At 52.3% G+C, this 12,685-nt stretch overlaps 1 protein-coding gene across 2 annotated transcripts; it reads left to right on the top strand.

Moving 5' to 3' along the window:
• Positions 1-1,395: 1,395 nt before the first annotated feature.
• Positions 1,396-10,900, top strand: RAB25 (RAB25, member RAS oncogene family). 2 transcript variants are annotated; one of them, XM_001928357.6, is made up of 5 exons: positions 1,396-1,651; positions 6,566-6,761; positions 8,007-8,200; positions 10,069-10,149; positions 10,529-10,900. In XM_001928357.6, exons 1-5 carry the CDS (start codon positions 1,609-1,611, stop codon positions 10,654-10,656), a joined length of 642 nt encoding a protein of 213 aa, XP_001928392.1. In that variant the 5' UTR covers positions 1,396-1,608; the 3' UTR covers positions 10,657-10,900. The 2 variants fall into 2 exon arrangements, with proteins under 2 accessions (XP_001928392.1, XP_084878909.1); XM_085022783.1 differs by having other exon boundaries at positions 6,529-6,761.
• The last annotated feature ends 1,785 nt before the right edge of the window (positions 10,901-12,685 follow it).

The following is a 12,685-nucleotide window of genomic DNA, read 5'->3' as shown; positions in this document are numbered from 1 at the left end:
TGGAGCGTAGCGGGGTTGCTTCCCCGGCTGCTCACGTTCTGCAAGGATGGCTCTCCACTTGCTCCTTCACCGTGACCTCCCACCACCAAATGGTTTTGGCAGGGGTGCCTCGGCTCCCTGGGCCTCTCCAGTGGTGTGGCCTCACCTGGCCCCTGCCATGCAGAGAAGAATCTTACCCACCTGCATGGCGAAACCTTGAGAGTGAGCTCAGAGGAACAAGGGGCTGGTGGGGGTCATGTTGGACAAAGAGAAGAAGGGGGCTGGGAGTTCAGTGTCCTTCAGTCTGGACCTTGAGAGGGTGGGTCCGCCTTTTTTTTTTTTTGGCTCTTTAGGGCCACACCCGCAGCATATGGAGGTTCCCAGTCTAGGGGTCGAATCAGAGCTGTAGCTGCCGGCCTACATCACAGCCACAGCAACGCGGGCTCCGAGCCGTGTCTGCAACTTATACCACAGCTCATGGCAATGGCTTGATCCTTAACCCATGGAGCGGGGCCAAGGATCAAACACGCATCCTCATGGATACTAGTCGGGTTTGTTACTGCTGAGCCATAAAGGGAACTCTCGGGGTCACCTTTTCTACTCTTGGAGTTGAGAGGGGAACCCCTCTGGCTGCCTACAGGAACTGCCCCTTTCCTCTTCTCTAGCCATTCACATGCCTACACAATCTCCAGATCAGGAAGACGTTTGCAGACATGATGTCTTTGCTCTGAAGCTGCAGGTTGTGGGGAGGGAGTAGAAGGCGCCCAGAAGTCTTGTCCCTACACTCAGACCCCTCATCCCATCTGGCAGTTTCTGCCCCAGGTCTCCCCCTACCCAACATCCTTAGAGCAAGGCTCAACAGGGAGCTCTCAGCCCTGTAGGAAGGGACCTGTCCCAGGAAGCAGGTAGTTTGGAAGTTCCAGCTCCACCTAGGCTGAGAAACTGCCCATCCCAGGCCCTGGGCTGTCAGGGAGGGGCAGGAGTTGCTGTATCAGAGATGCAACTCCCAGAGCTCTGCTGCAGCAGGGTGGCCCCAGCCCCTCCCCACAACTGCCCTTTGTCTGCGGTCCCCAGTTACTCCTCACCACAGCCTCTGAGGCAAAGCAGGAGGACCAGTCATTTTCTGCTCCCTGAGGGGTTATTCTCCACTCCCAAGTAGCTGGCCCTCTTAGGGCCACAGGTCCCAGGAGCCTAGCAGTGTGCATTCTGTCCTTAGCTGGCTCTCTGGAGGTCCTGTCTCTCCCAGCTGCCCCCATTGTCACTCCCTCAACCCTGCTCACCTGCTTGCAGGAGCCAGGCTGAGAGCAGACACCCAACCTGTCTAACCTGTCTGACGTCATTATCTCTCCACCCACCTGGGCCCCAGGTCTCCAGCAGCTCACTCTTCCTGTTCTCAGCTTCCGTCCTCTCAGCTTCCTTACAGCACCGCCACCTGCCAGAGCTGAGCCTCCCTAGGCTCTGGCCTTAAGTCAGCCATCGATCCTTCTGGCTGCTGACCGTATTTTTCCCCTCCATGAGAGGAAGGCCGGATCCAGGTCTCTTGAGAGCTGAAGGTTGAGGGCACTGAGCCAACGCATAGACCCTCACCTCTGCCCTTGAAGACGTTTGTGCCCTCCATGCAGAGCCAAGATGGGGAACAGAAGTGAAGAAGATTATAACTTTGTCTTCAAGGGTGAGTTGGGGTCCATAAAGAAAGAGACCAGCAGAGCCAGAGGGCCCCCCTCCTGTTTTTTAATCCCTTAGCAAGATCCCCTCCCAGGGCTCATCATTCCTTCAGGTCAAAAAGAAAGCCACAGGGAGTGGGGAGGGTCTTTTTACTGGGACAAAAGCCCGGAGCTGCCGGAATGCTCTACTGTTGTCAGTAATGACACAGTTGATCACTCCTTACCAATGACAACTGAGGCCCCTCTGCCCACATCCTAATAGAAGCCCAAATCCCTAGGAGTAGTCAGCTACTGCAGCACGAGAGACGGAGGTCAGACTTCAGAGAGGATTCCCTCCAGAGAAGAAGGGGAAGAAATGCATCTTTCTGGGCAGGTGTACAGGAAAGGAGAGATCGGAGAGAATGATCCCATCACAGGGCTGGATGAAGACACAGATGTAAGGAAGAGGGCACAGGGAATGGAATCTGGAGGACTCCTAGTGCCAGGGCCTTGTCTGTCTGTCCCTTGGCACACCCCTTGGGCCCAAATACCAGGAACTGGGTTCAACTTTCTGTCCCTGGACGTCTGCAGGTATCCTTCCTGCTCCTTTATCTCCTCCCTGTGTTTGGCCAGTCTAGTGTTCCCCGCCCCCCACCTCCACACCTCCTTCAGGGCAGGGTGGACTGGCAGTGCTGCGATTCCCTGTCCAGCCACCCCACCCCACCCCACTGCCTCTCCCAGCCTCAGCCCCAGCCCCAGCCCCACCCTCACCTGAGCTGGGACTCTCCATCAACCAGGGATCGGTGAACCTGTACTCCCGGCATCTTTCTCAGGAAGGGAGATAGGGTAAGGGTTAGCAGTAGACTGGGGCAGTAATACTACTAGTAACCGCTGTTTGTTGAGTTCTTGCCATGTGCCAGCTACTAGTTCATTAATCACCACAACAACCCCAAATTTTGAAAACACTTTGAAGTCAGGAGCGGGACCAAGTTCAGATCTCAGCCCAGCCACTTACTAATTATTGCAGAGGGGGGGTCACTAGAAGCAGGCGCTGAGAAGTTTGGAGTGTAAGATATTTACTGTGGATCAACAACAGTGAAAAGAAGAGGGAGGACACAGGACTGGGCAGAGGGAGAAGTTGCACTGCAAGGCAGAATCACAAAGCCTCGGTCAAGGGCAGGGAGCTGGGGCATTGGGTGCAGGCTGCCCGGGGAAGGCATGACCTCAGGTGAGGCTGCTCCCTACAGATGTTGGACTTCCCTGTTGTGGCTCAGTGGGAATGAATCTGACTAGCATCTGTGAGGACGTAGGTTTGATCCCTGGCCTCGCTTAGTGGGTTAAGGATCTGGTGTTGCCATGAGCTGTGGTGTAAGTCAGAGACACAGCTTGGATGAGGCATTGCTGTGGCTGTGGCGTAGGCCCGTGGCCATCGCTCCAATTCGACCCCTAGCCTGGGAACCTCCACGTGCCATGGGTTCAGCCTTAAAAAGACCAAAAAATAAAATAAAATAAATAAAATAAAATAAAATAGAAAGAAAGAAGGAAAGAAACAGATGTCGAAGGAGCCAATGGCTGAAGGCTGTGTGCTGACTGCACTCCCTGCAGCTGGGGGCAAGCTGGGGGCAAGTCCTTCGTGGAAGCCTCATCTGGGCACCACACCTCGTGTTTACCACACTAGCTGGATTGTCTTGCGCAAGTCATTTAAAAATGGGGTGATATTAATAATGGTACTTGCCTTGTGACTTTGTTGTGAGGATTAAATGGATTCGTATGTGTAAAGCCTTTAGAACAGTGCCTGGCACATTGTAGGCACTCAATAAATGTTAACCATTAGTATCTCCATTTTACAGAGGAGGTGAGACAAAGAGCAAGTAGCTTTCAAAATGTTACAAAGTCAATACTCAAACCCAAGTCTATCTGACTCCAAAGCTCTTTCCCCAAGTCCTTCTGGGGCCTGAGGATTGAGTTCAGAGCCCATCCACTGGGAGGGCTGAGAGGTGATGAGATCCCCAGTAGGGGGGAGAGAGAGTGGTAGGAACACACACACACACGCGCGCACACACACACACACACACACACACATGTCCATACCTCCTCTTACCCACATATACCCCTATTACTCCCAGCTCTTTCCTTCCCTAACAAATAAGGAATCTTTTTTTTTTTTTTTTTTTTTTTTTTGGTCTTTTTAGGGCCACACCTGCAGCATATGGAAGTTCCCAAGCTAGGGATAGAATCAGAGCTGCAGCTGCCAGACTATACCACAGCCAAAGCCATAGCAACACCAGATCCGAGCTACATCTTTGACCACATCAGAACTTTCAGCAACGCCAGATCCTTAACCCACTGAGTGAGGCCAGGGATCGAACCAGCATCCTCATGGATACTAGTTGGGTTCGTTACTGCTGAACCACAATGGGAACTCTACTCTTTTTTTTTTTTTTTTTTCAGCTGCACACGCAGCATGTGGACGTTCCCAGGCCAGGATTTGAACCCGTGCCACAGCAGTGACAAGGCCAGATCCTTAACCCATTATACCACAGGAGAACTCCATAAAGAAGGAATTCTTAAAGTTGGAGAGAGGGAATTGTGTCATGGCTCAGTGGTTAACAAACTGACTAGGAATCACGAGGTTGCGGGTTCGATCCCTGGCCTTGCTCAGTGGCTTAAGGATCCGGCGTTGCCGTGAGCTGTGGTGTAGGTTGCAGACACGGCTCGGATCCCGTGTTGCTGTGGCTCTGGTGTAGGTTGGCACCTGTAGTTCCAATTAGACCCCTAGCCTGGGAACCTCTATATGCTGCGGGAGCGGCTCTAGAAAAGGGAAAAAGACAAAAATAAATAAATAAATAAATAAAGTTGGAGAGGGACTTCATAGATTTTATAAATAGGGAAACAGATCTAGAAAAAGAGAGCCACTTGTTCAGGGTCGCATAGCTAGACAGAGGTGGAGTGGGGACCAGAGGCCAGAATATGTGGTGCCCCCGAGTCCTGGGGCACCAGCCTGCCTTTCCAGACTCTGGATGCTCAGGCTGGGGGGGGCTACTACAATTGTTAGTTGTGCTTAAACCAGCCCCTACATATTAACCCCAGTCCCCAGCTCACCCACAGTGGGTAGGCCTGGGCCCTGGACGCTGTCCTCCAGTCCAAAGGCTCTTCATGGCCCCTCTGATGGGTCCTTGTCCTTGAAAACCTAAAGGTAAAAGCACTGGCCTATCAGTGACAATCATGACAGTAACCATTTTGCACACTCACTATATCCTGAGCAATATCTCATTTACTTCTTGCGAAAATCTGTAAATTGATAATATCATTATTCCCATTTTTTCATAATAAAAAGTTCAGAGAGGATACATAACTTGCTGAAGGACACACACAGCTAGTCCCACACCCAGTCCCATGGTCTATTTTTTTTTTTTTTTTAATTTTTTCAGAGTATAGTTGACTCACAGTGTTGTGTTAGCTTCAGGTATACAGCAAAGTGTTTCAGTTGAACACATGCACATAACTGTTCTTTTTCAGATTCTTTTCCCATATAGACCATCACAGAGTATTGAGTAGATTTTCTTGTGCTATACAATCCAGTCCTGACCTCTTTTTTTTTTTTTTTTTTTTTGTCTTTTTGGGGCCACTCCCACGGCACATGGAGTTTCCCAGGCTAAAGGTTAAATCTGAGCTGTAGCTGCCAGCCTACAGCCATAGCAACGTAGGAACTGAGCCACATCTGGTACCTACATCATAGCTCATGGCAAGGCTGGATCCTTAACCCACTGAGCGGGGCCAGGGATGGACCCCAAGTCCTCACAGATACTAGCTGTGTTCATTCATAGCTGAGCCACGACGGGAACTCCCAATCTAGTCCTATACTCTTTTTTAAAAAAATTTTTGGCCTCCCTGCAGCAGAGTTTCTGGGCCAGAGATCAGTTCTGAGCCGCAGTTTCGACCTACACCACAGCTTCGGCAACACCAGATCCTTTAACCCACTGTACTGGGCCAGGGATCGAACCTGTGTCCTGGCACTGCAGAGACACTGTCGATCCCCTTACATCCCAGCATGAACTCCCCAGTCCCATGGTCTTAACCATGCAAGACTGCCCCTTTGTGGGGTCATCTGGATCCTAACATCTCACACACATACTTCCAAACCTTTCCCCCCACCCACAGACATGTCACCTGCCAAATTTCCTCCTCACCCACATATCTATTCACAACTCTGCTTCCCATGCAAACATACACAAACCTGGAGTTCCCATCATGGCACAGTGGTTAAAGATTCCGACCAGAGGAGTTCCCGTCGTGGAGCAGTGGTTAACGAATCCGATTAGGAACCATGAGGTTGTGGGTTTGATCCCTGGCCTTGCTCAGTGGGCTAAGGATCTGGCGTTGCCGTGAGCTGTGGTGTAGGTTGCAGACACGGCTCAGATTCCGTGTTGCTGTGGCTCTGGTGGAGGCTGGTGGCTACAGATCTGATTAGACCCCTAGCCTGGGAACCTCCATATGCCGCGGGAGCGGCCCTAGAAAAGGCAAAAAGACAAAAAAAAAAAAACAAAAAACAAAAAAAAACAAAAACCACAAACCTTCCCCCGTCCTTCCAGCTCACAGAGAGACACACCCTCACACCCCCTCACCCAGAAATATATACCCTCCCCCCTACCTCCCCTGTAACCTCACAACCCCTGAACCCCAATACTGGCAAACAGCCCACAGATGTCACTCCATCACCCGATTTGCGGGCTGCCTCTGACTCTCAAGCCTAGAACCCTTAAAGCCCCTCAGCCTGTTTCACACTCTCAGCCCTTCTCCCCCGGGGGATCGATGCATTATGTAGCATTGCAGACACTGGTCTCTGCCAGGAGACCTGGCCCCCTTTTCAGTTTCCTGAGCTTAGCTCCCCTTTTCTAATGTGCAGGCCTCCCAGCTCAGTCTTTATCTCTCCACTCCTTCAGTGGTGCTGATCGGCGAGTCAGGCGTGGGGAAGACCAATCTGCTATCCCGATTCACTCGCAATGAGTTCAGCCACGACAGCCGCACCACCATCGGGGTTGAGTTTTCCACCCGCACGGTCATGCTGGGCACCGCCGCTGTCAAGGCTCAGATCTGGGACACGGCTGGCCTGGAGCGATACCGAGCCATCACCTCGGCGTGAGCCCGGGGCTGGGGAACTGCTGGGGTGTGGGGGTGCTGGGGAAGTCAGGGCACGTCTCTGGAGGAGAGGAGGAGGAGGAGGCGAGGGCACCCAGCAGGGTGCTCCCTGGATGGGATCACAGGCTGCCGTGGCCTGGGTAAGGACACACAAGTTCTGTGAGCCACGAACAGTCTGAGATGGGATGTAGTGATACTGACGGCTTGAACTAAAAATAAGAGTCATTGCCACCACTTCCTTAAGCCTTTGCTATGTACCTTCCTGGATACAAGGCACTTTACATTGGGCATTTTATGTAATTCTCAAAATACCATAGGAATAAGGTGTTACCATTAACCCTCTTTAAATAGAAGTTTGAGTCTCAAGCAGGTGAAATCGGTGCAGCTAGGATGGGGGCAGTTTCTGGGATCGGGGGCGCCCCTTCATTCTGCACAGTGCTTTGCACTTGATAGCCTTCACTAACCACAAGGTGAAGGGCTGGACCCCTGAGCTGCATTTTACAAAGACTCAGAGGACACTGAGGAACTCAGGCCTCCTGACACCAATCCAGAGAGTCTCCCAGACAGTGTCAGGCCAAAGGTGGTGTGTGTGTGTGTGTGTGTGTGTGTAGTGGGCGACAGCACCTGCCAGTGGGCAGGAAGCAGGAGTCAGGGGCTTTGTTTATACCTACTCATAACTCTTGGACTGGTCACCTGACTCTTACGAGCCTCAGTTGACTCATCAACAAAATGGGAGTAAGTAGGTACCACCCACCTGCAGAAGCTCTATCTAATTCCAAGAGTGAGACTGGATGCTTGCAAGGATGCCTCAGCCAGGGACTGCTATTTGAGGAGGCATTCAGCTAGTCCTAGAAAGATGGCCATAAGAGAGAAGGTGGCACTGTAGGTCAAGGAGCTGTATGAGGACGATCAAGAGGCCGACTTGACCAGTGACCCAGTATGCACTGGTAGATAGCAGAGGCTAAATCCTGAGCAAGGACCTCAGGAAGTGGAGGAGCCAGGAAGGAGGAGGGAGCCAATGGTTTTGGAGAAGGGAGGTGAGGCTTCAAAGGCGCCACGGCCAGGATCCCTGAAGGGCACCCAGCATCAGACACCAGATCTTTGGGCTCTCCTGTGTGGTTTGGTCTCGTCTCTGGACTCAGTCTTCATATTTCCCCATCTCTGACTTTTGACTTCAGGGCTCAGCTCTGAGCCTGGGCTCACTGGCCCTGACCTTACCTCTGTCCACCCCACTACCCCACCCAGGTACTATCGTGGTGCAGTGGGGGCCCTACTGGTGTTTGACCTAACCAAGCACCAGACCTATGCCGTGGTGGAGCGCTGGCTGAAGGAGCTCTATGACCATGCTGAGGCCACTATCGTCGTCATGCTCGTGGGTAACAAGAGTGACCTCAGCCAGGCCCGGGAGGTGCCTACGGACGAGGCCCGCATGTTCGCTGGTGAGAGCCCACCAGGACCCAGTGTGACCCCTCCAACTGCTGCCAGTGCCATTCCAGCTCCCACCTCCCCAACCCCTTGGTCTCTCCCTAGAGCCCTGGCCTAGACTTCCTCCACAGGGTCCCCTGCCTCCATCATCTATTCCTCAGAATCTCCTAGCCCTCTCCCTCTGTGACCCTGTGTCCCTCATTATGTCTCACGGCTTGCCCTGAGCTTGTCTTTATGGGCAATTATTATTTATTTATTTATTTATTTATTTATTTGTTTTGGCTTTTGGCTTTTTTTAGGGGCCATACCCGCGGCATATGGAGGTTCCCAAGCTAGGGGTCTAATCAGAGCTGTGGCTACTGGCCTATACCACAGCCATAGCCACATCAGATCTGAGCTGCGTCTGTGACCTACACCACAGCTCACAGCCATACCAGATCCTTAACCCACTGAGCAACACCAGGAATCAACCCGCAACCTCATGGTTCCTAGTAGGATTCATTTCTGCTGCACCAAGACGGGAACTCCTATTATTATTTTTTATGGCCATGCCCAAAGGATGTGGAAGTTCCCAGGCCAAGGATCCAACCTGCACCGCAGTGATAACCAGAGCCACAGGCGTGACAACACCGGATAAAGATCAGCTGAGCCACCAGGGAACTCCTGTGAGCAATTATTCAGAGTTGGTTTCAAGACAGCCCACACTGCAATGCTCAGAGATGCCAAGTATAGCAGGTGGACTCCCCTTGACCATCTCCAGCCACCTTCCCCAAGAGTTTTCTGGGGTTTAGAGACAGCAAGACACAGAGGTTAAGGGTATAGGCTGTGGAGTCCAGAGGCCCAGCGTCACATCTCTTGGCCAGCGACACCAGTGCAAGTTCTTTATTCATTCTGTTTCTGGGCTTCAGTTTCCTCTTTGATAAGAAAGGGAAGTATGGAGTTCCCGTTGGGGCTCAGTGGTTAACGAATCCGACTAGGAACCATGAGGTTGTGCATTCAATCCCTGGCCTTGCTCCGTGGGTTAAGGATCCGGCGTTGCCGTGAGCTGTGGTGTAGATTGCAGACTCGGCTCAGATCCCACATTGCTGTGGCTCTGGTGTAGGCCAGCGGCTACAGCTCTGATTAGACCCCTAGCCTGGGAACCTCCATATGCCGCGGGTGCGGCCCTAGAAAAAAAGACAAAAAAAAAAAAAAAAAAAAAGAAAGGGAAGTAGTCAAACCTACCTCACAGGTTATTTATTTACTTATTTATTTTTATTTATTTTTTTAGGGCCGCACCTGCAGCATATGGAAGTTCGCAAGCTAGGGAGTCAAATCGTAACTGCAGCTGCTGGCCTACCCCACAGCCACAGCAACACAGGATCTGAGCCATGTCTGCGACCTTGCGGCAATGCCGGATCCTTAACCTACTGAGCAAGGCCAGGGATTGAACACGCATCTTCATGGTTCCTAGTCAGGTTCATTACTGCTGAGCCACAATGGGAACTCCTGTTTTAGGTTTTAGATAAGCTACACATGCTAAGGATTCAGTGCATAGCAAATGTAGATAGTAAACACGGCATTCCTGTTTGTGACTCAGTGGATTACAAATCAGACTAGTGTCCATGAGGATGTGGGTTTGATCCCTGGCCTCACTCAGTGAGTTAAGGATCTAACGTTGCCATGAGCTGTGGTCGAAGACGAGGCTCGGATGTGGCGTTGCTGTGGCTGTGGGGTAGGCCCGCAGCTGCAGCTCTGATATGACCCACAGCCTGGGAACCTCCATAGGCCACATGTGCAGCCCTAAAAAGCAATTTTAAAAATATGTACATAGTAAACATGAAGTAAATATTATTATTGCCTTTGCCCTTTGCAACTAACAGTGTGCTTCCTTTCCTACCAGAAAACAATGGGCTGCTATTCCTGGAGACCTCAGCCCTGGATTCCACCAATGTTGAGCTGGCCTTTGAGACTGTCCTCAAAGGTTAGAGCCCCTGCCTCCATTTGGCACCCCAACCCCAACCCTGAGACCTCTGTGGGCAGTGTTAAGAACGCAGACACCCAGCCCTCCCCGACCCCAGCTAACTCCTCAGCGTCTCTGTGGACCCCCAGCCTCCTCAGAGCCTCCCAAGTATGTCCCCACCCTCCTCAGCTGGTGCTTGGGGAAGGAACCAGAAGGACACCCTTGCCAGGGAGCTGAGTCTTAGCCTTTCTCCACTTGAGTAATTAGAAGGGACCCAGGTACCAAACTCTTCTTCCTTCCAGCAACCCCCCTGGGGTTTAGAAAGGGGCACGTGGTGTGTGTTCGGGGGAGGATGGGCTTTACATCTTTGTCCGACCTCATCACTGTCCTCTGCCCTCAGAGATCTTTGCAAAGGTGTCCAAGCAGAGGCAGAACAGCAGCCGGACCAATGCCATCACCCTGGGCAGTGCCCAGCCTGGGCAGGAGCCGGGCCCTGGTGAGAAGAGGGCCTGTTGCATCAGCCTCTGACCTCATCTAGCACCGACCCTGTGCCACCGGCTCTCTGGTTAACAGCACCTCTCAACCCCCAGCTCCGGGAGCTTTCCTTGCCCTGTGGTTCCGGATGACAGAGTGGCCAGTTCCCCTGTTCACAGTCCTTCTGAGCTCTAAGATCTTTACACCCCCCCACCTCCACCCCCACCCCCACATATCTTTATTATCATTCATCCCCTCACAGACTAGGGTCTTCGAATAAAGCTGTATTTTGTATCAATGCCTCCCCATGCCCCCCCTTCATCTGCAGCCCCTCCTCTGAGTCCCCGTTCCCAGCCCCCCTCCCTCCATCCTCTCACTGTACCCACTACCCCCCAGGGCCAGCTGCCTCTGGAGTCCTATGGTCTGGGGACAGTGCCAAGGGGGTGGGAGATGTCCGCCTTTCCCTCTGCCAACCTCCAGGGCAGGTGGGTGAGGGAGGACAGCATGGTGGAGAGGGGGTATCTGGAAGGCGAGACAAAGGAAACCATCGGCGGGTACCATCTGGCGCCCAGGGCCCTGGTGCCAAGAACTGAGGTCACTCCAATGCCAGGGGTGAGGGGAAGGAGGCAGGGGAGATGTTGGAAAGAAGGGGGAGTCATGGCCAGTGTGGTGTGTGCGTGCTGGGGAAGGGGTTTTAAGCCCAGGAGGTGGAAGGTCCTGACCTCCAAGAAGAGGGGGTGCGATGTGTAGGGATGGATTGAACCTGGCAGGGAGGGTGGAGCTTTCAGCTCTCTGCCTCTTCTCCACTGAGTCCAGAGCTGGCTGTCCAGGCAGGGTCTAAGTCACTGGGCCTGTTCGGCAGGGCAGGGTGGAGGGAGGTCTAAGGGCACCCCAGGGAATAGAAGGCTGTAAGTGGGGAGAAAAGAGGGGATTGAGCATTTGGAGACACAAGCAGGAAGCTGTGGGGAGCAGACAAGAGGAGCCATCCATTTCCTGCAAGGTGAGCAGGAACGTCACCCAGAATGACACAGCGGAAGCCCCACTCACCCCAAGGTCGTTCAGATTCACTGCAGAGAAAGAAGCCAGAGCCTTAAGTAATAATACTTTTAATAAAATTAAGTTCTTAATAGCACATTTAATACATTAACCCTCCCCCTTCTTGGTTTCTCTGCATTTTGTGCAACATCATTTTGACTTGATTATTCATGGGTCCGTTTTGTTTCCCACCTCTGTTTTGCTTTTGAAATGTTTTTCCTTGGTGGATTTGTACGTGTCTTCACTAGATGCCTCAAATTAAGTCTGACCACAATCCTACTCTACTTTCTACAGTGGAGAGACCATTTCCCCTGCCCCAGGGCTGTCTCCCCCCACCCACCCTACCCCACCCACACCCTCCAGTGGGGAAGGGGAAGCCCTCCCCACCCCAGACGCTACCTTCCCAAACTAGTGGGGTTTCTAGGACAAAAAGAGCAGGGGGGAAATCTGTCCCTAGGTGGGGTGAGAAGAGTAAATTGGGGAGAAGGAGATGTGTTTGGGGTCTAGGGCCAGGGAGGGGCATGACAGAGTCATTGATGTAATGGAGCAGGCTCTTCTCACCAAGAGCCCAGGGGCCTCCACACCCCCTTGAACAGGAGAGAGGGGCCCGACCTGATTGCAAGCTGGGGTTGGTAGAAGGCAAGTGCTTAAAAAAAAAAAAAAAAAAAAAAAAAGAGTTGATTTCTCACAAGCAAAAATCAAGCTCCCCAATCGTCCAGGGGGAGGGTGATGTGCCTGGAAGCCAGGACCCCGTGGATGACTCCTCCCTGAACACTGACAGATGGAGGTGAACTAGGGCAGAGGGTTAGGGTTGGGCTCACCCAAAGTCCCTGCTGCCCTCCCCCTGCCTTTGTACCCTTGGGGACCAGTTCTTCCAGGCCTTCATGGATAGCGTCACCACTCTGCCCCAACAGGTGGGAAGTCCTTCTTGGAATCTAACTTCTATGAGATGATAAAGCATATTTGCAAATCTGCAAAGCACAGTGCAACTTTAAAGGGGAATGATTATTGAGATGGGTACTCCAACTGCTGCCATGGAGGTCGGAAG

Source organism: Sus scrofa, chromosome 4 (assembly GCF_054392235.1).
Source record: "Sus scrofa isolate SSC_HxYL_T2T_F1_AM1 chromosome 4, Sscrofa_HxYL_maternal_Yorkshire_Landrace_v2.0, whole genome shotgun sequence".
NCBI lineage: Eukaryota > Metazoa > Chordata > Mammalia > Artiodactyla > Suidae > Sus > Sus scrofa.
This window is presented reverse-complemented; position numbering and strand designations above follow the sequence as displayed.